This window comes from Carcharhinus amblyrhynchos, chromosome 11 (genome assembly GCF_965287045.1).
Source record: "Carcharhinus amblyrhynchos chromosome 11, sCarAmb.v2.hapA, whole genome shotgun sequence".
NCBI lineage: Eukaryota > Metazoa > Chordata > Chondrichthyes > Carcharhiniformes > Carcharhinidae > Carcharhinus > Carcharhinus amblyrhynchos.
This window is the reverse complement of record NC_137334.1, coordinates 6,610,494-6,637,225: the sequence shown is the minus strand read 5'-3', so window position 1 is coordinate 6,637,225 and position 26,732 is coordinate 6,610,494. Positions and strand designations below refer to the sequence as shown.

The window sequence follows — 26,732 nt, the reverse complement described above, 5'->3', positions numbered from 1 at the left end:
ACAATTTGCCTTTCCCCCAATCTTGGTGTCATCAGCAAATTTCGACACCCTACACTCGGTTCCCTCCTCCAGATCATCTATATAAATAGCCTGGCATCTGTTCAGGTCAGTTCACCTAACCAGCATGTCTTTTGGACTGTGGGAGGAAACTGGAGCACTGGGAGGAAATCCACGCAGACACGGGGAGAACTCCATGCAGACTGACCCAAACCGGGAATCGAACCCCAGTCCCTGGCACTGTGAAGCAGCAGTGCTAACCACTATGCTACCATATTTCCTCTGATCTTTTGGCATGAGAAGGCCACGTTTATCATATGCATACTTTTTTGCTTTGTGTTATTTTCTATGTATTTTGTTATGCAGGGAGAATTGACTTTTGTTGTCCCACTTGTTCCCCTTGTGGAAATGTACCCCAATATGTTCCTGAGTCATTTCTCCATTATAGGTAGCCACTTGTTAATTTAGCATTTACCTGCCAATCTTTGCACTGGATCCAAGTTATCAGTCTCATCCTACTAAAATTGGCTGTTCTCTAATTCGTGTTTTACATCCAAGTGGCTCCTTTTTCCATAGCTAACCTAATTGTTATGATACTTTATCATTGTTACTGATACGCTGCCCTACTAACAGTTGACCCACTTGACTTGCCTCATTCCACAGAACCAGATCCAACAACAACTATCTTGGGCCAGAAGTACTGATCTAGAAAATTCTCTTAGGAGTTTATTGTCCCTTTCTCTGCCTTGACATTAATTATTATGATATAGACTGAGATAGTACTGCCACTACACTATAATATTTTTCACCTATCTGGCTGGTGTCTGTGCTATAATTATGTGAAAAAACAGAAACGATTGTGTTATAATAACTGTTTTCAGATCCTCAACTCATCAACTCTCTCAAAACAAAAGTACATTTCGAGTTGAATTCACTTTCTCCTGGGTAATTAATTAAAATTTAAGACAGGTATCGGAAATTTACAGCGGTCCAATCTCATATTCCCTAGAAAGCTACAATCGAGACAGAATGGGAACATGTCTTTGAATTTGTCTCTTCCCTTCTCTTGAAGTGCTGGTACACACTATGATACAATTCCATAGCTGCTGACAGCCACTGATTCAAGCAGTCAGTCTCCACAGGTGAATCTAAGCAGAAAGTATCTGCAAGTTATTTAAGTATAAGTGAGCAGAACATGTGTTTGCAAATATGAGCTTCAGAGGGAATCTTGTGCATTGTGATCAGGAGGCTTGATTGAATATTTTTCTTCTTTCCACTTCTTTCCATAGTCTACTTAAATCAAGGGAATTATAACGAAATGAGGATAGAGTTCGCTAAAGTGGACTGGGTGGATAGATTAGCTGGAAAGACAGTAAGCAAGCAATGGCGGACATTTTAAGGAGATAGTTCGTGACTCTCAACAAAAATATATCCCAGTAAGGAGGAAAGATTCTAAGAGAAGATTAAACCATGGCTAACCAAGTAAGTTAAGGAGAGTGTTAAGTTGAAAGAAAAAGCACATAAAGAGGCAAAAGTCATTGATAGCCCTGAAGACTAGGATAAATTCAGAATCCAGCAAAGGAAAACTAAAATGATAGAAAATAAACTGAGGGCAAACTAAGAAAATGAATCTGAGGGCTATAGTTATTGGAAACAAGGAAATGGCAGAGGAATTAAACTGATGTTTTGCATCAGTCTTTATGGTGGAAGATACTTCGAACTCCCATTAATACTAAAGAATATGAGGGAGGAACTAAGTATCACTATCATCACCTAGAAAAGTAGTATTATACAAACTAATGAAACTAATGGCAGATAAGTCCCCTAGACCTGATGGCTTACATTCTAGGAACCTAAAAGAAATAGCTACAGAGATAGTGGATGAATTGGTTGTAATTTTCCAAAAATCCTTGGATTCTGGAGAACCACCACAGGGTTGGAGACATCTCTATTCAAAAAGCGAGGGAGGCAAAACCTAGTACCTTGAAGGCCAATTAGTCTAACACCTATTGTTGGAAAAATGTTGGAATCGATTATTAAGGAAGAAATAGCAGCACATTTGGAAAATCATAACTTAATCAAGCGGATCTGCATGGCTCCAGAGGTCAATGCTTGGTCCACAACTGTTTATAATGTATGTTAATGACTCGGAGGAAGGAAGCAAATGTACTGTTGCTAAATTTGCAGACAACACAGTAGGTGGGCGGATAAGTTGCGAGAGGGATGCCAACAGTGATATTGATATTGATATTACAAAGTGATATTGATAGGTTAAATAAGTGGTCAAAAAGTTGTCAAATGGAGTAGAATGTGAAGTTGTTCAATTTGGGAACAAAAAGAGTACAATTTAAATGGAGAAAAACTGCAGAAAGCTGCCACACAGATGGATTTGGGGGGTACTAGTGCATGAAAAACAAAGCTGGTACAACAGGTAATCAGGAAGGCTAATGGAATGTTGACTCTTATTTCAAGGGGTTGGCGTATAAGGGTAGGGAAGTGTTGCTGCAACCATATAAAGTACTGGTGACATCACAGCTAAAGGATTGAGAGCAATTTTTGTCCCTTTGTTTATGGAATGATATTATTTCATTCGAAATAGTTCAGAGAAGAGCCACTGAGATGATCCCTGGTATGGAGGGACTGTTTTATGAGGAAAAATTAAATAGATTGGGACTCTACTCATTGGAATTTAGAACAATGAGAGGTGAAACATATGTGATTCTTAAAGGACTTGACCAGGCAAATGCCGAGAGGATGCTTCCTCTCGTGGGAGAATCTTAGAGTAAAGGTGCGCCAATTTATTAATACTGAGATGAGGAGGAATTTCTTCTCTGAAGGTTGTGAGTCTTTGGAATCCCATGCCATAGGGCTATGGAGGTAGAGTCATTGTGTTTATTTGAGGCTGAGGTAGATTAATTCTTGATCAGCAAGCGAATCAAGGGTTATGAGGAAAGGGCAGGAAAGTGGACATGAGGAATGTTAGATCAGCCATCGTCCTATTGAATGGCAGAGCAGGTTTGAGGGACTTAATGGCCTACTCCTGTTTCTTATGGTCGCTATCACCCTACTCTTGTCAAAAAGAGCTGAGGAAGGCTAATTGCTGTGCCTTCTGTGCTGTACCAGCGAAGATTGGATAATTAGCCCAGACCAAGAATTGAAGTTTCTTTGCCTGCTTGGCCCAGTAGCAAAGTGCATTTAGTTAAAGTGCTGAAGGTTTTTTGCATTGTATCTTTCCATCATTCATTGGTACCTGTTGGTTATAATTTTGTTGGAACTTGCTATTAGATGAAGTGTCAGATATAAATGCTTCATTTGTTCCCAGGCATTGAGCAAATTCTGTTAAACTGGGTATTAATCAAACTGTATTCCTGCTTTATTCACTAAGCTGCAGTCATTATCAGAGGAGACAAGATTCTATTAAATTACTGTTTCTGCTGTCTAATTTTGAGGCGTTCACACAATGGGAATATCAATTTAGTTCTCTGGAAAGGCCAGGAAAGATAGTGCTCTCCTAATTGTCACAATTTCTGAGGTGACCTTCAATGATTAGATTATCTCAGTGGATTGTTCTGGGGTTTCTTTTCTTATACACATCCACCTCCAGTTTCTTCTGTATCCATTGGTTAGATTATATATTGCAGCTTCACTGTATCTGAATGTAAGGGTTTGTGTGCCAAAGCTCTAATCTGTTGTAAGCTGCTTAACAAGCAGAGGAGGACTACAGTTACCAAGCCATCAATTGCAGGGCTACTCTTAGGCAAAAAAAATCCTCATCACTTATGGTGTAAAAGTGATAAACTAAGGCTTGTGAGCAGGAGGCATAGTAATACATATCAACCTGAGACAAGCATTTCTGTAATGTTCTTAGTCAAGTCTATTCCACAGATTTGTGTACAGGGTCAGAGAAGAGTCCTATTAAAAGAAATATGTTAATAGCAAAAAGCAAAGCTTTTTGAAACAATTCAAATTTTGATTTATTTATCCCATATATTGAAAGCCTGTGCAGCCTTGCCTTTACTGTCTTACTGATCTTCAACATCTCTATGTGTGGTCATTGTACAATATCATCTCAGCATGCTGGTGCTGTGGTCATGTTATCTATTCCTCACTTATCTCTCTTTCTACCTCTCCTTCACTTTTCTCTGCAGCTTGCTCACTACCGACAACAAAAAGCAAAAGGTGACCGTTCGGATTCGACGAAAAAGAAGAAGAGGAAGAGCCAGGTTTTCCATCAGAATGACCTTCCGCTGGAAGAGCACTCATTAGCTGAAAAGGATGGGACTATTGTGGAACAGGAGGTAAATCACACACACAAGTTACATTTAAGGATGCGAAGGAGTGAGCCAGCTTCAAAATAAAGTAGATAAATTGTTGGGGTAGGCTGCATAATCCTACAAAATATTAATACTAAATGCTTCAAAGTTGCAAATAAAAATCATAAAATTGTAATATTATTGCATAATGTATTTAATGATACCATGGTAGGTGATGTTAATAAGCTTTTGGACGCAGATCTAATATAAACTGCTTCAGTTTTCAGAACTGCAATAACTCGATGTTTAGTACAAATTGGTGAGCTGATGAGGTTTCCATAGCATTCGCAATAAAAGTTGCCAATTAAAATGTTCCATATGTCCTGCGATGTGGTAGAGCAATGATTCCACAGCTAACATTTTGCACTATTTCTTTCAGCATCACCCCTCTTTCCCTATCCCACCCCCATCCAACTTTGTAAAATGAAATTTAATTGTTGGTATGTACTTGAAAGAGTTTTGCTTTATTTGTTGTTTGCTAACTTACTGAGACCCTTAAAATTAATGTGACTTTTTAAAAACTGTGTAGCAAGAATCCCAGCCATTCTGTTCGGGATTAATAGATGATTTCTATTTTTATTATTTTTATGTACCTGACAAAGTAATTTATATTGCAATAGAGTAACAGTGCTATACAAATTAGATTTGCCTTTCCATAGATATAAAGATATATCAAGCCGAGTTCATTAGTACAGTTGTTCAGCCGTGAGGAAGTGAAATATAAATCATCTTGGTTCCTGTCATTCACCATCTGAGGTTCATGAAGTCCAAGGTTTGCCTTGCTGTGAAAGATCCATTGCTGTCCAGCACACAGAGCAGGAGGAAAACATTTGTACCTTGTCAGCTACGTAGTTACAGAATCCACATTGCTGTAAAATTTAAACTTTCAAAAAGTTAATCCCAATTGGGCAGCACAATGGTTAGCACTGCTGCCTCACAGTGCCAGGGACCTGGGCTCAATTCCCACCTTGGGTCACTGTCTGTGTCTGTGGAGTTTGCACATTCTCCCCGTGTCTATGTGGGTTTCGTCCGGGTGCTCTGGTTTCCTCCCGAAACCAGCAGTCTGAAAGATGTGCTGGTTAGGTGCATTGGCCATGCTAAATTCTCCCTCAGTGTACCTGAACAGGCGCTGAAATGTGATGACTAGAGGATATTCACAGTAACTTCCTTGTAAGCCTGCTTATTACTAATAAATAAATAACTTTGATTCCTGGAAAAGTGATCACTATAGAAATCCTCAAACACTCAAAGGTGATTGATAGAAGCCAAAGTGACTCAGATACCACTTCTCCAGGGCTAAACAGCTGAGGGAATGAACTTGGCAAGTAGGAACAGGTGTAGGATCCTTAAATTTTTTTTGCCATTCTCAAATCATTGCTGATCTGCACCTCAAAGCTTTATTCTGTTTTGAATAATTTGTGTTCCCTTTGAATTGTATTGATGATATCGTTACCGAATAAAAGTATTTTCTTTATTCACCATCATTTATTGCCCTTGTGAAGGTTGTGGTGCACTGCCTTCATGAGCAGCTGCAGTTCGTATGCTGTTGGAATGCCCACAGTGCTGTTAGGAAGGGAGTTCCAGGTTTTTGACCCAGCCACTGTGAAAAGTAATGATATAGTCCAAGTGTGGATAGTGTGTGAATTGGAGGGCAGTTTGCAGCTGGAGATGATCTCCTGCATCACCCGCCCAGCTCCTTCCAGTTGGTTTATGTCAAGGGTTTGGATGCTGCTGTTGAAGGGGCCTTGGTAAGTTGCTGCAGTGCATCTTGTAGATGGTACACACTGCTGCCAACATGCAACAGTGGTAAAGGAAGTGAATGTTGAAGGTGGTGGATGGGATGCCAATCAAGCTGTCTCCTTTGGCCTGGATGATGTCAAGCTTTTCGTGTGTTGGAATTGCACTTATCCAGGCTATTTCCACTCTGGCTTGAGCCTTATAAATGTTGTGCAGGCTTGGGGAGTCAGGAAGTTTGAAGATTTCTCAGCATCTCTAGCTTTTGTAGCCATAATATTTACATGGCTGGTCCAGTTCAGTTTCCCCAGGTTGTTGATAGTGGAGGATTCAGCATTGGTGATGCCATTGAATGTTAAGACTTGGTTGGATTCTGTCTTGTTGGCAAAGGCCATTGCCTGGCACTTTTGTGGCATGAATGTTACTTGCAGCTTATCAGCCCAAGCTTGAATAATGTCCAAGTTTGGCTGCTTTTGGACATGAACTGCTGCTGAGGAGTGAAGAATGGTGCTGAACATCTTGCAATTATCTGTGGACATCCCCATGTCTGTCCCTGTGATCGAAGGAAGGTAATTTAAGTAGTTGAAGATGATTGGGCCATGGACACTACCCTGAGGGTCTCCTGCAGTGTTGTCTCAGGGCTAAGATGAATGACCTCCAATAACCACAACCATCTCTGCTAGATATACCTCCAGCCAATGATGTGTTTTTCCTCTGATTCCCATTGAGTTGAGTTTCGCAGGGTTCCTTGATGCCACACTTGATCAAATACTGCCCAGATGTCCAGGATAGTCACTCCCCCCGACTCCAGAATTTCAGCTCTTTTGTCCACTTTTGGTCCAAGACTGTAATGAGGTTAGGAGCTGAGTGGACCTGGTGAAAACCAAACTCAGGATTAGGGAGCAGGTTATTGCTCGTTTGATTTCTGTTTGATAGCACTGTTGATGACCACTTCCATTACTTTGCCGATTGAGAGTAGTCTAATGGGGCATTAATTGGCTCGATTTATTCTGCTTTTTGTGCACAGAGCATAGCTGGGCAATTCTTCACATTGTCGAGATAGATACCAAGTGTTGTTTCCAAGTGGAACAGCTTGGCTAGGGGTGTGACTAGTTCCAGAATACAAATTTTCAGTACTATTGCTGGAATGTTATCAGGACCAAAATAGCCTTTGCAGTATCCCAGTGCCCTTCATGTTTTGCCCATTCAGATAAAATGACTTAAAACCTTTTCTTATTTCCAATATGTACCTTACTTCCTGATTCACTATTACTGTTAAACTCTCTTTCTGTTCCATTCAGCTGATCTTTATCCATGTGGAGATACTTACTTTCCCATTGCCTCAACTTTTTATGTTTGGATTTCAAAGTCTCTTGACCTCAAACCCTTTCTGTTGGTTTAAAGCCATTTTCTCTACTGTGACCGTGTTTGCTAGTAAACTCATCTGCCCGACACACAGGTTGCAAGAACCTCAAATTGTTGGACAGTTGCAAGGACTAAACCTCTGCCATTGCATGGGTCCCCATGTCTGCCTCATTCTTAATCAGACCCAAACTGTCCCTGTCCATGAACCAAATGAACCTAACCAAGCAGTGTGACTGACTCTTGGAATAAAATGTCCAGTTAACTTTCATCAACTCTGAGCTTGAGGTCCCTCGAGCTGCAGTTGCCGAGAATCAACCTGATGTTCAATAGATCCCACAGGCTATAGCTGCAACACATCATCTGCCCTACCATTTTTATTGTGTATTATTTAACTAGTTAGGTTTCAAGTTAAGAAATATCACAACTAATATCTGTTGTTATATGAAATAATGTAATTAGTAGGACTATAAATTTAGTGTAATACTTGTATCATCCCAGTACTGATTTTAAGTTACTGTCTTCATATAGACCATAGAATCTACAGTACAGAAGGAGGCCATTCGGGCCTATCAATCCTGCACCAACAACAATCCCACCCATGTCCCAACCCATAACTGCACACATTTACAGTCCTAATCACCTCCCTCATCCCCCGACACTAAAAGACAATTTAGCTTGGCCAATCAACCTTATCCACGCACCTTTGGACTGCGGGAGGAAAACGGACACCTGGAGTAAATCTGGAGAATGTGCAAACTCCACACAGACAGTCACCCAAGCCGGGAATCAAATCCTAGTCCCTGGTACTGTGAGGCAGCAGTGCTAACCACTGTGCCACCACACTGCCCTACAGGGTAAAATCTTAAAAATTCACCAAGCAATCTGCCTGCTCGTCTTATTAAAGCCTTGAACACTCAATTTTTTTTTTCAGCTTTCAGTAACTGGTATATAAAGCAGCATCTCCTTTCCCCTCTACACTGAATTTCCTTGGGCTTCCTTGTTGCCATATTGTGCTGTCATTCTGCGCAGATGGAAAACCTGTCTACTTTTATACAGGGCAAGTGACTCACACCCAAATTGCAGCCATTAAGTCAACTCCCTGCTACAATACCTGGCCACATTTCAGTGGCAAGTGCATCAAGTGGACAGCAGCTGAAGAGCAATTTGGTCAAATTGCTGATTTCACCCATCCTGAAACCTTGCAGTGAGTTCAGGCTCACGTGAGTTACTTAACATGGCTGGGGAGTTGAAAAATGAGGAGTCTTGCGTCTTCTCTTGGCATCAGCCATGTTTCTGTTGGTAGCTCCCCCACCTCAATCTCAAGTTTTGGATTCCAAGTGCTGTGTGTTAGAGGTGCCATCTTTTGGCTGAGAAGTTAAAACTGAGTCCCTATGTTTTCTTGGGGAGGAGAAAGATCAGCCAGATATTTCCATCTCCTCGTACTTCTTTAAACAGTTTTAGTTCCTCATGGGTGCCGCCCCTCCGCACTTTTTGTTTCTATTCACATTCCTGTTCATCATCTTGTCTCCATCTAGATGAAGGCCTATATGTCTGAAACCCATAATTACCCATTCCTTCATTTGGTGTGGACTGACCTGCTGAGTTTACAGTGATTGCTATTGCTCTTCTTGAATTTTGTTTTTTTTAAAAATATTTTAAACTCTGCTTTTTTTTCCTCGCGATTCCTTTTTATCAAAACAAGTTGTGATGATTAATTTGAGATGTTGAGATCTGAGTGCAACCTCTATGTTGTCTAAAAACATCAAACGGTGACTTATTACAAATTGTTAACTTTGATTTTCCTGTATGTTATCTTTATTGCCCTCACCTTTGCTTTCCTCAGGCTGATGGTGAACTGTCGAGCACAAGTACAGTGGAGGACCTCGCAGTTGAGGTGAGCTGTTGATCTAAATTCCAAATTTTTCTGTATGATTCAGGGCATCTTTGCCATTTTGGCTGCTGCATTCAGGACTTAGTTTTATAACTAGAATCTTTGAAACGCAGATCCACGTTCTTCCTGCAGTATTGCTTTGTATTTGCCTCTTCAAGTCACATACTACAAATAATTTGTTTTGTGAAATGATGTTTCAATGTAATCAGATGCAGTATTTTGCTGCAAAAGTTCCTCTTGTATTCCTTTATACCTAGATTGCATTCTGTACACTGATGTGCCCACACAAACATTTGTAAATTCACAAGTGAGATCTGATTTTGCTTGATGTTAACTATATACCAAAATCATCCAAGAACCCAATAATGGTATTTGATTTATGCACCCATGGGAATCCCTATTTCTTTGCTTTCTGTATGTTATGTTTCATGTTTCACTCCATTCCTCCTCCATTCTCCAATTTTCTATCCATTCTCTGAAGATTAGACTAATAGGCAACCTTCCCATGCTTTTATCAAGTGTCCATTCTTTATGCGAATCAAAATGTTGTCATGCTATGATGGTGGAGGGTGGTAAAAAAACAACTTAATGGAAAGCTAACTTGACATCCACTAATGTACACTTTTCAAAACGTATCATTGATAGTTGGCACCCTGGCTCAATGCTCTTCCTTCTTTGTGTCAGTCTGCCTATAATTTAAGGTTGCGTTATCTAGGTAATTTTATGATTATGCTCTCTGAATTGGTTACTTTTGATAGGATTGATTGCCGTTTTGGAAGCAATGCAATTCCTATGGTATGTTGGCTCTGTATTTGTATCTGACCCTCTTTTCATTTCCTCAGTTGTGTACTTAATTACATCATTTAAAATCAAATAAAAGCAAAAGGAAAGACCTTCACTTGAAATTATCTTTTCCAGGCGGAAGAGGTGAATAACAGTACAGGGTTTGCCCAAACGGAGCTTCAGGTCTGCCAGTTAAAAATAATCCAGCTTGAAGATCAGTTGCAAGGCAAAGAAATGGCTTTGGAACATCTCAGTGCTCAGGTGGAAGATCTCCAGGATCAACTGACCACTTACCAGGAGAGTGAGCAAATGCAACAAGTATGGACGAAAAATACTCAATTCAAACATCTGATTAAATCATTTTTATGCTTTTTGAAATTCTGTCCTGCAACAGAAATGAGTTTCAATTCAACAATACAATCATCACTTGCCATGCAACTTAGAGTCTCACATCTTCTACTTTGGCATATCCTGACAATTGGATTTGGCACCTGATTACACAGCTCAAAAATTGAGCTCTTGAAGAAAATTCTGGGTGCAAAATAAATTCTTGGCTCTAAGGGAACCTGTCTGGTGATTAACTTTTTAATTAAAAAAAACTCTGATATTTTACACATGCTGAGTCATGGCAATTTATAGTTCTATGAACAGTGGTTGCCTTCTAGTACCTTGCTGAAGTCAAAATTTCTTCTTCTTTAGAGTGTTGGTAGGCTGCTTGGAGGCCAATGCATCTAATTCTGCCTTTGCCTGACATTTATGCATAGAGATTTCCTATTTAATAGTGATCAGGAGTGGGTTTTGAGGGCAGCAACAGAGCCCTAATACACCATGGTTCCAGTCTGTTTCATTTTTTTCGGTGTGGTTTTGTTGTGCCAGGTGATATCTCTCTCATCACATCTCAATTATTAATATAACAGAGAAATTAATAGCACTAAAGAGAGACAAATTTTCAGACAACCACATGAAAGATAGGTCATACCTTATGAATTCTTCTTTTTGAAGATGTAGCCAAAGTAGTGGTTAGGGGAATTGTCCATGCATGTTACTCATTTGGACTTCCAGATATCCTACATAAGAGACTGTTAACAAAAGTTAAAAATTATGGACTAAAGATGAATTATTGAACTGGTTAGGAAATTGGCTGAGCAGCAGGAAACAGCATAATGATAATGGCTAAGTGCTATAATGTAATAAGCGTGACCTGCAAAGATCTATGTTGGGATCTTAACTGTTCAGTCTTTATTACAGACTTAGGATAGAAAGCCACATGTCCAAATTTGTCAATGTCATCAAGACGGGCAGTATTGTAAGCGGTACTTGATTGCAGACATATCGATAGATAAAGTGAATGAATGAACAAGATTATGGCAAAACCTCTTAATATAAGCAAATATGAGGTCACCCACTTTTTTGTAGAACAAGTAAATACTGAAAAGTTAGAAATAATGGGGGTATAAAGAACTTCGATATCCAGTATATAGATCACTAAAGTACCATAAACAGGTACAGAAAATAATCAGAAAGACTAATGGAATGCTTGACTTTATATCTCGAGAACCAGAAAACAAAAGGATAGAAGCCTGCTATACAAATTCCTGTTCGACTACGCCTGAAAAAAGGGTATACTGGCCATGGTAATTTGATCGAAGTTTTCAAGATATTAAGAGGAAGGAATGTTTCTCGACTCACCAACCAAAGGAAAGAGGTTCTTCCTAATGAGGCATTACCTTAGAAAATAGAGCCAGACCTTTCAGAGTGAAATTAGAAGTTTGGAACTCTATCCTGTACATGTCAGGTGGTGATTGGTAAATTGTTACACTTCAAATAGAATTGGATAGTTGTTTAAATCAAAGATGTTTGAGGGGTGTGGAACAAAGACGTATATATGGAGCTAGATCATGAAGTATATAATGTTCTCGTTGAATAGACGAACAGTCTTGGGGCTGAATGGCTATCCCCTTTTTACTTAATCTTGTGCACTTTTAATATCTTGGAGCGTGACATTTTAAAATTTTTCCAGTTATTCTGTAAACTTTTGGCTTTTTAGAAAAGAGATTTTTATTTTCTTGAGAGTGACTTGGTTTCATCATTAGGTCTCCAAGAATGACCAGTGTTTTAATCTAATCTTCCCCATAATTTTTTTTTTAAAGCACAATAACTCATACAAATTCATTGTTTCCAACTGCCATGTACTGAATGTTTGGCTTCTTGATTGGGGGTCAGATGAAGAGAGAATCTTGAAGAGATGCATTAATTGTATTTTTCATGCCTAATTTTTGATCGATCTTGCTTATTATGTATAGTATTTTGCAATGAATTTCTGAAGTATTTTATTTTTCCTCCACTCTTTGCCTTTACCATGTTTCAAACTGGTTATGTTAAACCCGAAGTATTTTTTGAAATAAATCTATCTCATTGCTACAGTGTAGTATGCTTGGGTGAGAAAGGTGGCTTTGGGCCTGTGGGGCTGATGATTAACTTAGAGGCAGTGAGGGCTAATTTGAGGTAGGGTAGAAAGGATCCTGCTGAATTTAACAGCAGGACTTGATTAACATTTTTTATCTGTTTCTTGAGTGCAGCCTGCCTAATAGTCGGTGGGGTTAATAGGCCTTCTGCATCAGGATGTAGCTGGGCAGAGCACCAGAAGAGATTAAGGATGGTCACTGGTGGGCGAAGTTGGAGACTTTGGGGAGCAGGGATTGGAAGGATCAATGAAGTGGGTGCAGTGATGCATGAGGGAAGTCAGTTGATATCCATAGGTAAATGAAAAGGCACTAGCTCCAGGATCCAGCAATCCCTGCCTCCCTTTATCTGAGATTCAGGATACCAGGCAGGCCCAGGTTAAATTTGACTAATTTTGAAACAGATAACCTACATTTAAATGACCAAAATTGCCAACTGCACATTGGTTGATAGCCTACTTCTGTTAAACTGGAGATTGGCAGTTTTCAATAAAATTGCTATTCTTGCTGAGTTCTATTGCAAGTGTCTATATCTTCCAGTATTATATTTCACTTCTGTTCTATGAGCCTGTAGGTATACCATAGTTTGGCATCAAGACCATTAACTTCATGGGCTTGAAAGTTTTACCCAAACACAGTTCAACATTGGACCAGTGGTTGAAGAAATACCGTACACACTAAGCATTGTTAATTGTTACATCACTTTCATAATATTTAAGAAATACTTGCATTCATAAAGTGTCTTTCACAACTCCTGTGACACTCCATTATGGCCCCTTTTTGGAGCTTAGCCTTATTGCAATGTTGAAAGCGCCCCAGCCAATTTGTGCACAGTAAGGTTCACAGTGATGTGATAATGACCAGGCAGTCTATTTTAGTGTTGTTGCTTAAGGGATATTGATACCAGTCAAACTTTTCTCCGGCTGAATTATGTGTCACATGATCTTTTATGCCCACCTGAGAGGGCAAGTTAACATATCTACTGGAAAAGGATGTCCCTTTTGCATCAGTCCCTCTGACACTAAAATATTAATCCAAAAATATGGTCCTTTGGAGTTAGAACCATGAGATATAGGAGCAGAATTAGGCCAGTCAGCCCATTGAGTCTACTCTGCAATTCAATCGTGGCTGATATGAGACTCATCCCCATTCTCCTGTCTTCTCCTGTAACCCTTGATCCCCTTATTGATCAAGATCCTATACCTCTGTCTCAAAGACACTCAATGACCTGGTCTCCACAGCCCTCTGTGGCAATGAGTTCCACAGATTCACCACTCTCTGGCTGAAGAAATTCCTCCTCGTCTCACTTTTAAAAGAGGGTCCCTTCACTCTGAGGTTGTGCCCTCGAGTTCTAGTCTCTCCCACTAGTGGAAACATCCTTTCCACATCCAGTCTATCTAGGCCTCTGTATTCTGTAAGTTTCAGTTAGATTCCCACCCCCCTCCCCCACCCCCCAAACCCCAATCCTTTTCAACTCAATGGTGAAAATCTGTCCAAAACTCTAATCCTAGTGTCAAAATTATTTTTGAAGAATCTTGTATTTCCTTTTGAGTGACTTGCAACTGCATACTAGAATTTCTATAATATTGACGATTCATAAGGCTTTATAGCAAATTGTACCTAGAGAAATATATAAGAAATGTATATTTCAGTGTTCTACCCAAGACTTCAAACAAGATTTCAGTTATGTGCAGAATTTTTAGTTATTGTTTGACATTTTTGTTTTGTATCCATGGCAAAATAATAACCTGGCCAAAATCACAGAGCACAAGATGGCAATTTAGCTATCTTGCTTCTTGGAAAGAGCTATCCAATTAACCCTTTGCCCAGTGTTGTAACACAAATCTTTTTCTTTCCACTTCAAAAATAGCCATTGGTCATGCTTCTATCACACTTTCAAGCAAGTATTTCAGATCCTCATAATTCACTGATGTTTATATATGTACTATGTTTTCTCTGGTACTGACTCTCCTAGCAGTGGAAAATGTTTCATGTTACTGTCATCACAGTACTTTGAAATTTTAAACGCCTCTATTACATATCTTCTTAACTTTCTCTCTGGCAGGAGACCAATGCCACCTTCTGTTGTCTCTCCACATAACTGGAGTCCTTGTACCATTACAGTAAATCTTTTCTGTACCTTCTATGAGGTCTACCTTTTTTGTTTGGGCACATATACCCGTGTAACATATGCAAACTTTTCTTCCTCGCTCCATCGAAAGGTTCTGAAGTGAGTTTGTAGGAAGGCTTGAGAGTCAATAAATTGAGTTGAAGCACTGATGCTTTCAAACTGTTATAGATTTGAACTTGAGTGGATTAGCCTATTTGTAATTATTCTAACTTGTAATCATAACAGGAGGCAAAACCTGTCTAATTACATTGGGCTAAATTCCATTAGCCAGCAATAGGTTACATGACCACTTGTATCTGACCTGTAGATCAAGGGCGTCAAACCTGAGCTCCTGATGGAGCTGATTCAATATCTTGGTACATGATGTGTGTTAATCCAGCAAAATTGATTTGGATACACCAGGATAGAAATTGGTATGTGCTTTGCATGTTATTTGGTATAAAACAGACATAATGTACACTAATTTCTGAGGGCAAGATTCTGGGTAACCAACATGGTTATCCTTGCCTTTTACTTTTGGTTGCTTACTGGTAATTGCCTGAAATCGTGTTGGATCAATTTCAACATGCAGAGTCCAAGCAAAAATTGACCTCAGTCAAAGAATAGGATGTTGAGAAGCAGCAATAGTTGCAAGGGGCTCTTGGACTCTGTGGGCCATATTTTATCATTTTGATTCTAAGTGCTGGGCGGACTTGAAACTGGGAGTGTTTCAGATCTAACCCTCACTGATGGAACACCTGAATTGGACTTGTATAGAGCATGTCTGTTTCGCACCGATTCCAGATGAGCGTACATGATGGTAAAGGGGGGAGGTGCCTGTAAAGTTGGGAGTGCAGCCCACTAAGGCAATTTAAATATGGCCGTCATGCCCTTTTAAAGGAGGGTCCCTTCATTCTGAGGTTGTGCCCTCGAGTTCTAGTCTCTCCCACTAGTGGAAACATCCTCTCCACATCCACTCTATCTGGACCTCTCAGTATTCTGTAAGTTTCAGTTAGATTTTCCCCCCAATCCTCAAGTTTGAAAATCTGTCCAAAACTCTAACTCTGTGGTGTCAAAATTATTTTTGAAGAATCTTGTATTTCCTTTTCAGCGACTTGCAACTGCATACTGTTCTGGGCGTGATCCTGATCATGGCCTTTTTCGGGTCTTGGTAAGGGGGGAACCGGTGCAGAGGTGGGTGCGGATTGCGCTACTCGCCTCATGCCCAACTTTACCAAGTTTTTGCACCCGAAAATGGGCAGAATGCGATTGTAAAATCGGGCCCTATGTCACGAAGATCAACTAGTTCCCTCTGCTGCCTTCCTCCCTTCCACTAACCTACCAGAGTGAAGTTTCTTCTTGCTGGAGCCCAGAACCCACAAGTTACTCTAGGTTATCGCCTATCTCCTGTCATGCCCTCTCACCTCATTGTGTAAAAGACCCACCTTGTGCTTTAAACTGCTGACCAGCCCACTTTCCTTCCTGGTCCCCATGTTAACCAATATTATTCACTATTCAAGTGCTGTACCTCCTTTGTTTAAATCTGCCATCATCATCCCTTTCTTCAGATAAGACAACTGTTGACCATCCTATCAACCTGTTTCCTTTTCCTCTACTTGAATGTGATGTTGCTTCCCAATTCGGTGCTTATCTTTCTCAGAATTCCATATTTAGATATCTTCGATCATGTTTCCATTCCTGCCACAATACTGAAATGGCTCATGGAAATCAGAAAAGATGCTCTGTTTTACCTCTCTCAAAAAGAGAGAAACAATCTCCTCGTCTTTCTCAATTAGTCTGCCACTTTTGGCTTGGTTGACCTCATTATCTTCCCCTCACGCCTCTGCACTATTGCCTAGGTGGTTGGAACTGCGTTACTCGGGGTCCATTCTCTTTGTTCTTTCATGGGATGCAAGCATGGTTGCCAAAGCATTTGTTGCCCACTCTTAATTTCCCATCAGAAGGTGACAGTGAACTGACTTAAACCTCTGCAGTCCATGTGGTGTAGGTACACCTACATTGCTGTTAGTGAAGAGAGTTAATGGAACTTGGTCCAATGACAGTGAAAGAACAGCGGGCCAAATATAGTTCCAAGTCAGCATGGTATGTGGCTTGGAAGGGAACTTGCAGGTGGTGGTGTTGCTGTACATCTGCTGCCCTTCTCCTTCTATGTGAAAGAAGTGATGGGTTTGGAAGGCACTGTTGGAGGAGTCTTGGTAAATTGCCACAGTGCATCTTGTAGATGGTACATACTGCTGCCATCGTGCTTCGGTGGTGAAGGAGTGAAGTTTAAGCTAATAGATGCAGTGCTAATTAATAGGCTGCTTTTATCTGGAATTATGTTGACCTTCTTGAGTTTGTTGAAACTGAAATCATCCAGGCAATTGGAAAGTGACCCATCATGCTTCCCCTGACTTGTGCCTTGTAGATAATGGACAGGATTTGGAGAGTTGAAGGTGAGATTACTTGCTGCTGTGCCTCTTGAAGCCACAGTATTTGTATCATTGATCCAGTTCAGTTTCTGTTCAAAGGTAAATTCCAAGTTATTGATGTTGGGAATCAGCAAGGGTAATATTGTGAATGCCAAGGGTGGTTATGTTCTCTATTGTTGAAGATAGTCATTGCCTGAAATATGTGTGACTTGAATGTTATTCGTCATTTAGCAGCCCAAACTTGAATGTTGTCCAAGTCTTGCTGCTTACAGACATGGACTGCTTCAGTATGTGAGGAGTTGTGAATGGTATAGAACATAGGTACAGTGTCTCAAATGGTAATCTTGGGCATGAACCTGTGCCAAATTTCAGATCTTGCTCATTTCTGGCAAAAGAATGGAACCTTAATTCAATTATTAAGTGATGCATGAAATCAAGTGAAAATGTTTGAATATTGCCTCTGCAGTGTAGCACTGTTGAGGCTTATCCACTTTGTTAGAGTCTGTGGCTGATTAGTAGTTCTAGTGGGTCAGACAGTTCAGGTAGGATTGAACCAGGTAGATGGGCTAAGCTGGGATGGATGGTGTCAAGGGTAGCTCACATGGGAAAAGATCAACCTGTGCAGTGATAAAAGGTTTGGTGTTCAGCACCAAGGGAAATTGTCCCAATAAATTACCTTAATCATTTAACAATTTAAATTGGTGCATGGCAGTTTATGAAAATATTCAGTTTTCAGTTAGCTAGGTATGAGTACTGTACTGTGCTAATATGATTTTATGATGGAGGGAAGGTCATCGGTCAAACAGGTGAAGATGGTTGAGCCTAGGACATCTAATTGTAGCCTGCCTATCATTTCAATTGCTTCTCTTCCTGCTGCCACACCATTGCCTCTGGTATTCCCTATGGATCTGTCCATGGAACCTCATTCTCATCTACATGCTGTCTTAGTGACATCATGTGAAAGCACTCTTAGCTTTTGCATGTATGTTTATGGCATTTCGCTCTTCCTCTGCATTGTCCCTTGCAATTTTTCCAGCATTGCTAAATTATCGGATTGCTTGATTAATATTCAGAACCAGGTGATCAAAAATTTCTTCCAATTTAGTATTGGCAATAATGAAGCCATTGTTTTTGATCCCTACTCCTTAAACATAACTCCATCCCTTTCCCAGGTAACAGCCTGAGGTTAAACTTGTGTATTTGCTGCATTGTGTCTTATTTGACGCTGAGCTTGTGAGTGCATATATGCCTACTTTTATCTTTGTAACATAACCAGGCTTTGTCCGGTCCTGGCTCATCTGTTGTTGAATATGTATTCTTGCTCTTATTACCTCCAATTTTGACTATTTAATGCACTGCTAACTGGTCTCCGAAAAACTTTGCTACCTGGTCCTTACCTTGCACCAGTTTCTGTTCTCTATCACACCTGACTGATCTACACTGGCTCCCGGTTAGGCAACACCTTGATTTTATTTAATTTCTCATCCTTTTTTGAATCCCTCCACTGCCTTGCCCCTCCTGATTTTCCCCCAATCTTCTCCAGCTCCCAGTTCTCAGATATCTGCATTCATATAATTCTAGCCTGATATTCATCTTCAATTTCAATCATTCCATCATTGGTGGTTATGCCTTCAGCTCAATCTCTCTCTCTCTCTCTCTCTCTCTCTTTCTTTCTTGTATATCTTCGTACCCATGCTGGTTTTTAACCTTTAGGAAATAGTGGGGGAATTGGTGGAGGATTTCTGAACTGATTATCAGCCCATTGAGCCAACGAGTCCTGACGTTGAGCTTGAACCTGGAGCTTCTAGTCCAGTACCTCTCTGCCTCTACCTCTCTTTTAAGTTGGTCCTTAAAATCGACATTTTTGACCAAAGTTTGGCCATCTACCCTAATACTTCTGTGATTCTGTGTCTGATTATGCTTTATAATGCTCTTGTGAAATTCCTTAGGACATTTTATGATGTTGAAAGCACAGTATGAATACTAGTTGCTTGAAGGGTGACAATAAACTTAGTGTTGAGAGTTTTAAAGGTGGAGAGAAATACCAGGTCAGGGAATTCCAGAGCTTTTATACCTAGAAAGCTGAAGATATATCTTTTCAGTGATGAGGCTTGAGAAGTTACAGGAGGGCAGTGCTGATGGGATGCTAGGTTCTTGGAAAGTTAGAGAGCTGGAGGGGTTATAGAGATGAGGGTGGTGGGGGCTCTTGTGCAAGGATTAAAACATTCTGTGGCAGTCATTATTTGACATCCTCAAATTAAAAAATTTAACTGAGTAAAATTGACATATTTCTAATAAACTTGAAGTAAGCATTTTCACTTTGCTCTGGTCTCATCAGGAGTTAGAGATGGCCATACAGAAGAGGAATGATATTATTAGCCAGCTGACTGATAACCTGCAGCAGGTTATTCGGAACAGAGATGAGGTCCAACAGGAGGCTTTGGAGTTAACTGATCAGATTCAGTCTTTACAGCATCAGTTGCAACAGGTATTACTTAAGAGATATTCCACTTAATTCCAACACTTTTTACTTGCAATTAATATATGAAGTTGACTGCTGCTTGTCTTTGCTACTAATGCAGAACTTTTTACTGTTATCATTTACTAAGGAGCAGGACAGTGTTCTGCTTTGGATGTCCAAGATTAGCATCAAACGTTTCTCTATTTGATCCTTCATTATTTGAATGTATTGTAAAATTCATTTTGTTCTGTTGAAACTTTAGAAGAACAGTTCTACTTCGTTGTGAATATTTTGCTTGTTCACATCAGTGATTCTTGAGATTTAGGATCGATTTTGTGTACTAAATTTTAACGTAGTTCGTCATTGTTTACATGTTCATGTCATGATATATATTTCTCTTATGAAGCAATCAAACTAACATCTGTCTCATAGGAAACCTGCATGGTACTTATATCAATGTAACAATCTAAAAGGATTTATTTTTAAGTTTTGATGCTGCATTGATGATTGCATGTGGATTATTTGGTGTAATATTGATTTGCATTGCCATCAGCAAGATATTTCTGTGCGTAGTAAAAGTTTCCTGAGGTGGTGCTCAAAGGCTATTGTTAGGTTTTAAATGATGTTTTAAGCAGCATACAGATTTAGGAAGGAAATTCCAAAATTTCAGGTCCTGATAGCTAAGGAAACACAGCAAGATGTCTCACAACACCAGGTTAAAGTCCAACCAGTTCATAACAACAGGCAGTGAAGGGGTAAAGGAAACCTACCTATTTAGCTAAGTTTCTGATGTGCTGTCCTAGCAGATTGGTGCCAAATGCTGTCTGATAATCACTCCTATGAAGCATCTTGGGATGCTTTACTGCATGAAATGCTGATTGTTGATCATAGATCTAAAGAGGCCCGAATTGAAGAATGGAAGAATTCTCAAAAGTTTGTAGAGATGGAGGAAAGTACATAAACGATGAACAAATTTGATCACCTGGATGATAATTTTACATTGCTGGCTCAGAAACTCAAGACCCCAGTAAATACGGGTGATGTATGAACAGAACTTGGTGCAGTGGAGCTTTGTGTGAGCTGAAATTTATGCAATGTAGAAGGTGGAGACTGGCCGGGAGAGCACTGGAATAGTTTGAAAATAACATGCATGGATGAGGGCTGAGGCAGGGTGGAGATGGGTAGTTATTTCAGGAGTTGCAGTAGGCAGTCTTGTTGATGGGGAGGGAATGCTATTGGAGGTAAAGCTTGGGGTCAACTAAGATGCCAAAGTTGTGAGCAATTTGTTTCAACTTCATAGACCTGGGAGGGCAAAAGTTTGGTTTTCTTAATTAAAGGAAATTTTTGACCATAGAAAGAGATGGTACATCTAGATGGCATTAGTATATATGTAAAACACATGTGTTTTTGGGTGATGACACAGACCGTATTGAGAAATTGGAAACAGCAACAAATTGGAATGTTTTATTTGATAACAACATAATAAGAGTTGATGTCAGCCATTTAATCTTTTGACACTTGAGTATCCACAGCTCTTTGGGTTAGAGAATTAAAAGGATTAACTACTCCTTCAGATGTCTCCCTCCTATGAGACCTAAATGACAGATCACTTATTCTGACATTGTTTGAATACTGTGGTCAGGGAAAACATTTCCTCTGCATCCATGCTGTCAAACACCTTCAGAATTTTGTAAGTTTGAATTAGATCCTCTTTGATTCTTCTAATTTCCCAGAAATTTAGACATGGCCTGCTCCATCTCTCCTTTGTAGAACGATTATCTCATCCAGGAACCAGCCTAATGAATTTTACTCAGAGGGAGTACAATGTTCAAATCTGACTCGGTGTTTAATGTCTTGGGTAAAATCAAAATGATACAGTACTTCAGCATAACTTAGCTGATGATCTGTACACCCTATAGTAAGATTATACTCTAATTCTTCTGTAACAATTAGAGATTATTTGCTCTCCTAATTGCTTGCTGTGCCTGCATGTTGTTTCCTGTGACTGTTGTACAAAGATACCCAGGTTCCTCTTAATGCATTAATTTCCAATCTTTCAACATTTAAAAATATTCTGCTTTTGTTTTTGTCTACCAAAATAGATGACTTCACACTTAACCGTATTGTATTCCATTTGCAATGTTCTTGCCCATTCACCCAATCGGATCTGTATTCTCTGCAGCCTGTTTGCAACTCCTTACTGCGTGTTTTCCCACTTCGTGCTGCCAGCAGATTTAGATATGTTGCACTTTGCCCCCTTATGTAAGTTGTTAATATAGATGGTAAAGAGTTCACTGCATCAGTACTGACCGTTGTGATACCTTGCTAGTTAACGCCCACCAATACAAAAATGTCCTGTTTGTTCATGTACCGGTTAGGTGGATTAGCATGGTAAATACGTGGGTTTATGGGGATAGAGTGGAGAGGGAGGGCCTGGGTGGGATGTTCTTTTGGAGAGTTGGTACCTACTCGATTGGCTGAATGGCCTTTATAGTTTTTTTGTTCATTCAGTAACTAGTCGTCTTCCATGAGGGATCATGGGTTGGTATCTTCTCTGTTGGAGGCCAAAAGAGAGAGAGATGGCTATATCGCTTCAGGGGCACCACTTTGCATTAAGCAAGGTGACAGAGCTCCATGTACTATTACAACTGGCACATTAACCAATCCTCAATCCGTGTATATTTACCTTTATCCCACGAACCTTAATGTGTACAATAACGTCTTGTGTGACACATTTAAATATTTTTGATAATTCAAGTGCATGATATCCATTGGCTCCCCCTTATCTTACCCAGTTGCTTAGAATTTCAAAACTCTAACATTTGTGAAACCTATATTCCCTCTCAGAATTCACTGCTGACTCTGATTAATCATGTTATGATTTTCTAAATGCTCTCATAATGGCATTATGGCTCAGGCTAGAAACTTCCAACTGTTTTATGAAGCCTGCCTGAACCATAAGTTTTGCTAGAATTTGGCTAGGATAAGCATGAGATCTTTCCTTTCAGGTGCATTGAAATGATCCAATTGGGGAGCTTTTATTCAACAAAGTTTATTTTAAAATATTAATTAACATGTATAGTAAAATTAACAAGAACTTTTATCAATTACAAACAAGAAACAAAACAACCACTATAATGTGTAACTCTTAAAGAATATCTTTAAGGTGTTCCAATTAAAGCCTAAATCCAGTAAACAACACCCTTTTAAACAGGTTTATCACTGTACAGGCTAATGCTGACTTTATTGGAATGCAATTCCAATTGAATGCTGATTTTAACTTATCTTAAACTCAAAGCAGCTTATAGTCCTCAAAACATAGATTCTTTACTGCAAGGTAGCAAACAAGATGTACTTCCAGCTAACTGGTAAAACTTTCAAAATAAAAAGAGAGAGAGAGACTTCTTTTACCTATGTTTCTTTCAGCCAAAATGAAACTAAAAACAGTCCTTGTCATGTGATCAGCAGTTTTTTTTCTCTTTCTCCTCCCATCAATGACATCACTTAAGGCTGTGAGCTGCAGAGATCATGACTTAAATGGAACACTAACGTCACAACAGGTTCTAGCAATTTGCTTTCTACTGATAAGCTAACTGGCCTATTGCTTCCCATTTTCTCTTAACCTCACTATTTCAGAAAGGAGGAAATGTTTGCTACTTTTGCTACCCTCTAATCCTCGGCAATGTTGTAGAATCTAAGGAATTCAGAAAGATAATCCACTATCTCTGCAATTGTTGCTCTCTTAAAATATTAGGATGCAGATCATGAAGTTGGCAACTTAGTTCCATTTATTTTGTGGTGCTATTACATTGCTTATACTGGTTTATTTTAAGTTTGTCATTTTCACTGGAGCCTCAGTTCCCCATTATATCTGTCGTCTTGGTAAAAGACTAATGAAATATTTGTGTGTCATTTCCATCTTGTCTAAAATAATTTTGCCCGTCTCTTGTCTCTAATGGACCACTTTTTTACTTTCACTAATCTTGGTGTTTTAAATGTCTATACTTCCATATCTTGTTTTAATGTTTCCCAATCCAACTTGGCCAAATCTTCCCTCATAGTGCTGTTTTTTTAAATATTGGAAGCTGTGCAAAAGCACATTACTGAAAGCTGGTGAACAAAAAGTGGCTGACAAAGGCTAATAGAAAGTGGAACTTTATCTCCAAGAGGGTTAGAATACAAAAATGAAGAAATTACAGCTGAGTTGTACAGAGCCTTGGTCATATCCCACCTGGAGTAATGTATTCCATTTTGAGCACACCACCACTCAGGAAAAATATTTACTTTTGGAGGAGTATAATGCACAAGCACCAAAATGAGACTAGTGTTAATATTCTCAGAGCAGGTTACATAAACTTGTATCCCTTGAGCTTTGAAAGGCAAATTGTGATCTTATTGAGATTTTAACACCATAAAAGGAATTGATGGGACAGATGCGGTGAACCTGTCTTTTCTGGTGGGCAAATAAGGGAGCACAAACACAAAGTTAAAGGTAGGCTAGTTAGAAATGAAAATCAGAACAATGGGATCTACAACTCTCGGTCATTTGAGATTTTCAAGGCTGAGACTGATGGATTTTTATGTAGGGGAATCTCAGATAATTACAATCACTCTCTTTTATAAAAGAGTTTGAGGAATAACTAGACACTGATTTGGTCTATTTATGGCTTGGGACCAACACATCATAATGTATTGGGACAGCCCAAGATCAACACATCAAAACCTAACTGGTTCACTAATGTCCCTCAAGGAAGGAAAATTGCCATCCTTACCTGGTCAGGCCTATTGTGACTGCAGAGTCACAGCAATGTGGTTGACTGTCAACTGCCCTCCAAGTGCAACTAGGGATTGGCAATAAATACAGGCCAGCCAGTGACGTCTATGTCCCAAGAAAAATAACATGGTATGAACTGGTTACAGGTAAAAGTGTGTTCAAAATAACTGCTCCATCTTGTGTCTGGTTACAGTATACTGAATTTAGTAAATAGAGCTCTAGAAATTGAAAGCAATTTGGAAGATCCAATTTAAAAACTCCTGTGGTTTCTGTCACTGGACTTGGTGTATTTTGGTGTTACCAATCGAACTAATGGCATTAGCATACCAAAAATCTAATGTTTCAGACTTTTGGATTGGTCCCCCTTCTCTATTTGCAGGAGCAGAAAACATTTAGATGAATGAGGCTTTTGTGAGCGCATTGTAAAGCTTGATTAACTTTACCACCTGGCTGTTATACAATTATGGAAATGAATTAATTGATAAGTCTGCCTTTAGTAATTTCTGTTGAAGAAATGTTTTCATGATTAATTTTCAAATGTAATATTGACTTACAGGCAAGTGACATTCTGAAAAACAAAAGTCCTGGATTTATGGAACTCCTTCAGGCCCAGCAACAAATCTCTCTGTTCCAGCAGAACCTGAAAGACCAGAGTGAACACGTGGAGACACTTGAACAACGAGCGCGTGATCTAGAAGCCCAACTAGAATATTCCGAACAAGTGAGCAAATGGCTGAATTTGTTGCAGTGATTAATTCTCTGAATATCCTGTGTTTCTACATTTTTCTATCTCCAAGCATGCCTTATTTACATAGTTTAGATATCGGGAACTTTTCCAGGAAATGCAACAAGATATCCTTTTTTTAATAAAAGCAAATGAAGGATTGCGGTCCACTGCTAGAAGCAAACTCGGCTAGAACTTTGGTCAGACATTAGGAGTACAATGTGCAGCGTGGTTTTCATGTTATAAAATGTTTCATGTAATAAAAAAAGAATATGAAGGTTCAAAAACTATTTGCAAACATTGATGAGACCACACTTAGATTAATGTATGGAGTTTTGGATCTACTTTAGGAGGGATATGCGAACTTTGGAAGGAGTTCAGAAAAGGTTGACTAGGTTGTTTCCTGGTATGAAGGGGTTGCCTTATGAGGACAGGTTAATCTGGTTCAGTACAACCATGATGATTATCGGCCTTGAATCTATTTTGCAGCCCACTCCTGATTCCCTGGGAAATCTGTCCATCATATATTCAACAATAGAGCATCTGCAATTGTCTGGAGTAGAGAATTCCAAAGATTTGCAACCCCCTTGAGTGAAAAGATTTTTCCCTATTATTTTCAGTGCTGAATTAGCAGTATCCTGAGACTGTGGCCCTGTGTTCTGGAGTTCCCAAGCCAGGCAGTACAACCTCTCAGCATCTAATGTGTGAAGCCTTTTCAGTATGTGTCAATGTATGCTCTGTTTGTGAACACAACTCCTCACTCATCTGAAGAAGGAGTGAGATTCCAAAAGCTTGTGCTGCCAAATAAACCTGTTGGATTTTAACCTGCGACTTCTTATTGTGCAAGCCCTTTCAGAATATTGTACGTTTTTGTGAGATCATCTTTCGATCTTTTAAATTCCAGTGTGTATAGGCCCAATTATTCAGCATCATTTGAACGCTCTAACCCCAATCATGTGAGCCATGGCTGTGCTGCCTACAATGCAAATATATCCTCCCTTAAGTTATGGGAACCACAACTGAACCGTATTCTAGTTGTGTTTTCACCAAAGTTCTGTACAATTGTAGCAAGACTTCCTTGTTTTTGTTCTCAAATCCTCTTGCATATAGATATACTTGCCATTTGCTTTCCTAATTGCTTGCTGTACCAGCATGCTAAATCTCTGTGTGCCCTTGTACGAGATATTCTGAACGTCAACATTTAGATGTTTCATATCTTTTAAAAATATTCTGCTTTTCTTGCTCTCAAAGGTCCTCATATTCTTCTTCTTCTGCCATCTTTGTTGTCCACTCAGTTAACCTGGTTAGATCTCTTTCTGTCAACCTCACAGCTTAGTTTCCCATTGAGCTTTGTATCATTAGCAAACTTCAATATGTTACCCTCTGTTTTGTCTAATTCATTAATATGATTTAAGTTTGCAAATTTACTTATGTGAAAATGCCCTGTTTATTCCTAGTTCTCTGCTTCATGTCTGTTAACCAATGCTCTTTCCATGCCAATATATTACATCCAACCCTATGAACCCTTTTCCTTGGCACTTCATTGAATGACTTTTGGAAATCTACGTATATTACATTTATTGGTTCCTGTTTATCTACACTACCTTACTGATTATATCCTCATTTGTCAAAAATGATTTTTATTTCATAAAACTATGTTGTGTCTGTCTGATGAGACTATGATTT

At 39.4% G+C, this 26,732-nt stretch overlaps 1 protein-coding gene and 1 long non-coding RNA gene across 3 annotated transcripts in view; one reads left to right on the top strand and one right to left on the bottom strand.

The window, feature by feature from the left end:
* The window catches only part of pcnt (pericentrin), a 194,824-nt gene that overhangs the window by 24,759 nt on the left and 143,333 nt on the right, over positions 1 to 26,732 (top strand). Inside the window, exons 2-6 of one of the 2 annotated variants that reach the window (XM_080198510.1) lie at positions 4,146 to 4,295; positions 9,253 to 9,303; positions 10,219 to 10,401; positions 19,426 to 19,575; positions 24,879 to 25,043. In XM_080198510.1, coding sequence (XP_080054636.1) covers positions 4,146 to 4,295; positions 9,253 to 9,303; positions 10,219 to 10,401; positions 19,426 to 19,575; positions 24,879 to 25,043 — 699 coding nt within the window. The remainder of the gene's footprint in view (positions 1 to 4,145; positions 4,296 to 9,252; positions 9,304 to 10,218; positions 10,402 to 19,425; positions 19,576 to 24,878; positions 25,044 to 26,732) is intronic. The other variant, XM_080198511.1, reaches the window with a different exon arrangement.
* On the bottom strand, positions 4,785 to 24,956 carry LOC145349889 (uncharacterized). Its single transcript, XR_013888149.1, has 3 exons — positions 24,877 to 24,956; positions 11,063 to 11,162; positions 4,785 to 6,917 (listed from the first exon to the last, which is right to left on the bottom strand). It is a non-coding gene; the product is annotated as an uncharacterized LOC145349889 (long non-coding RNA).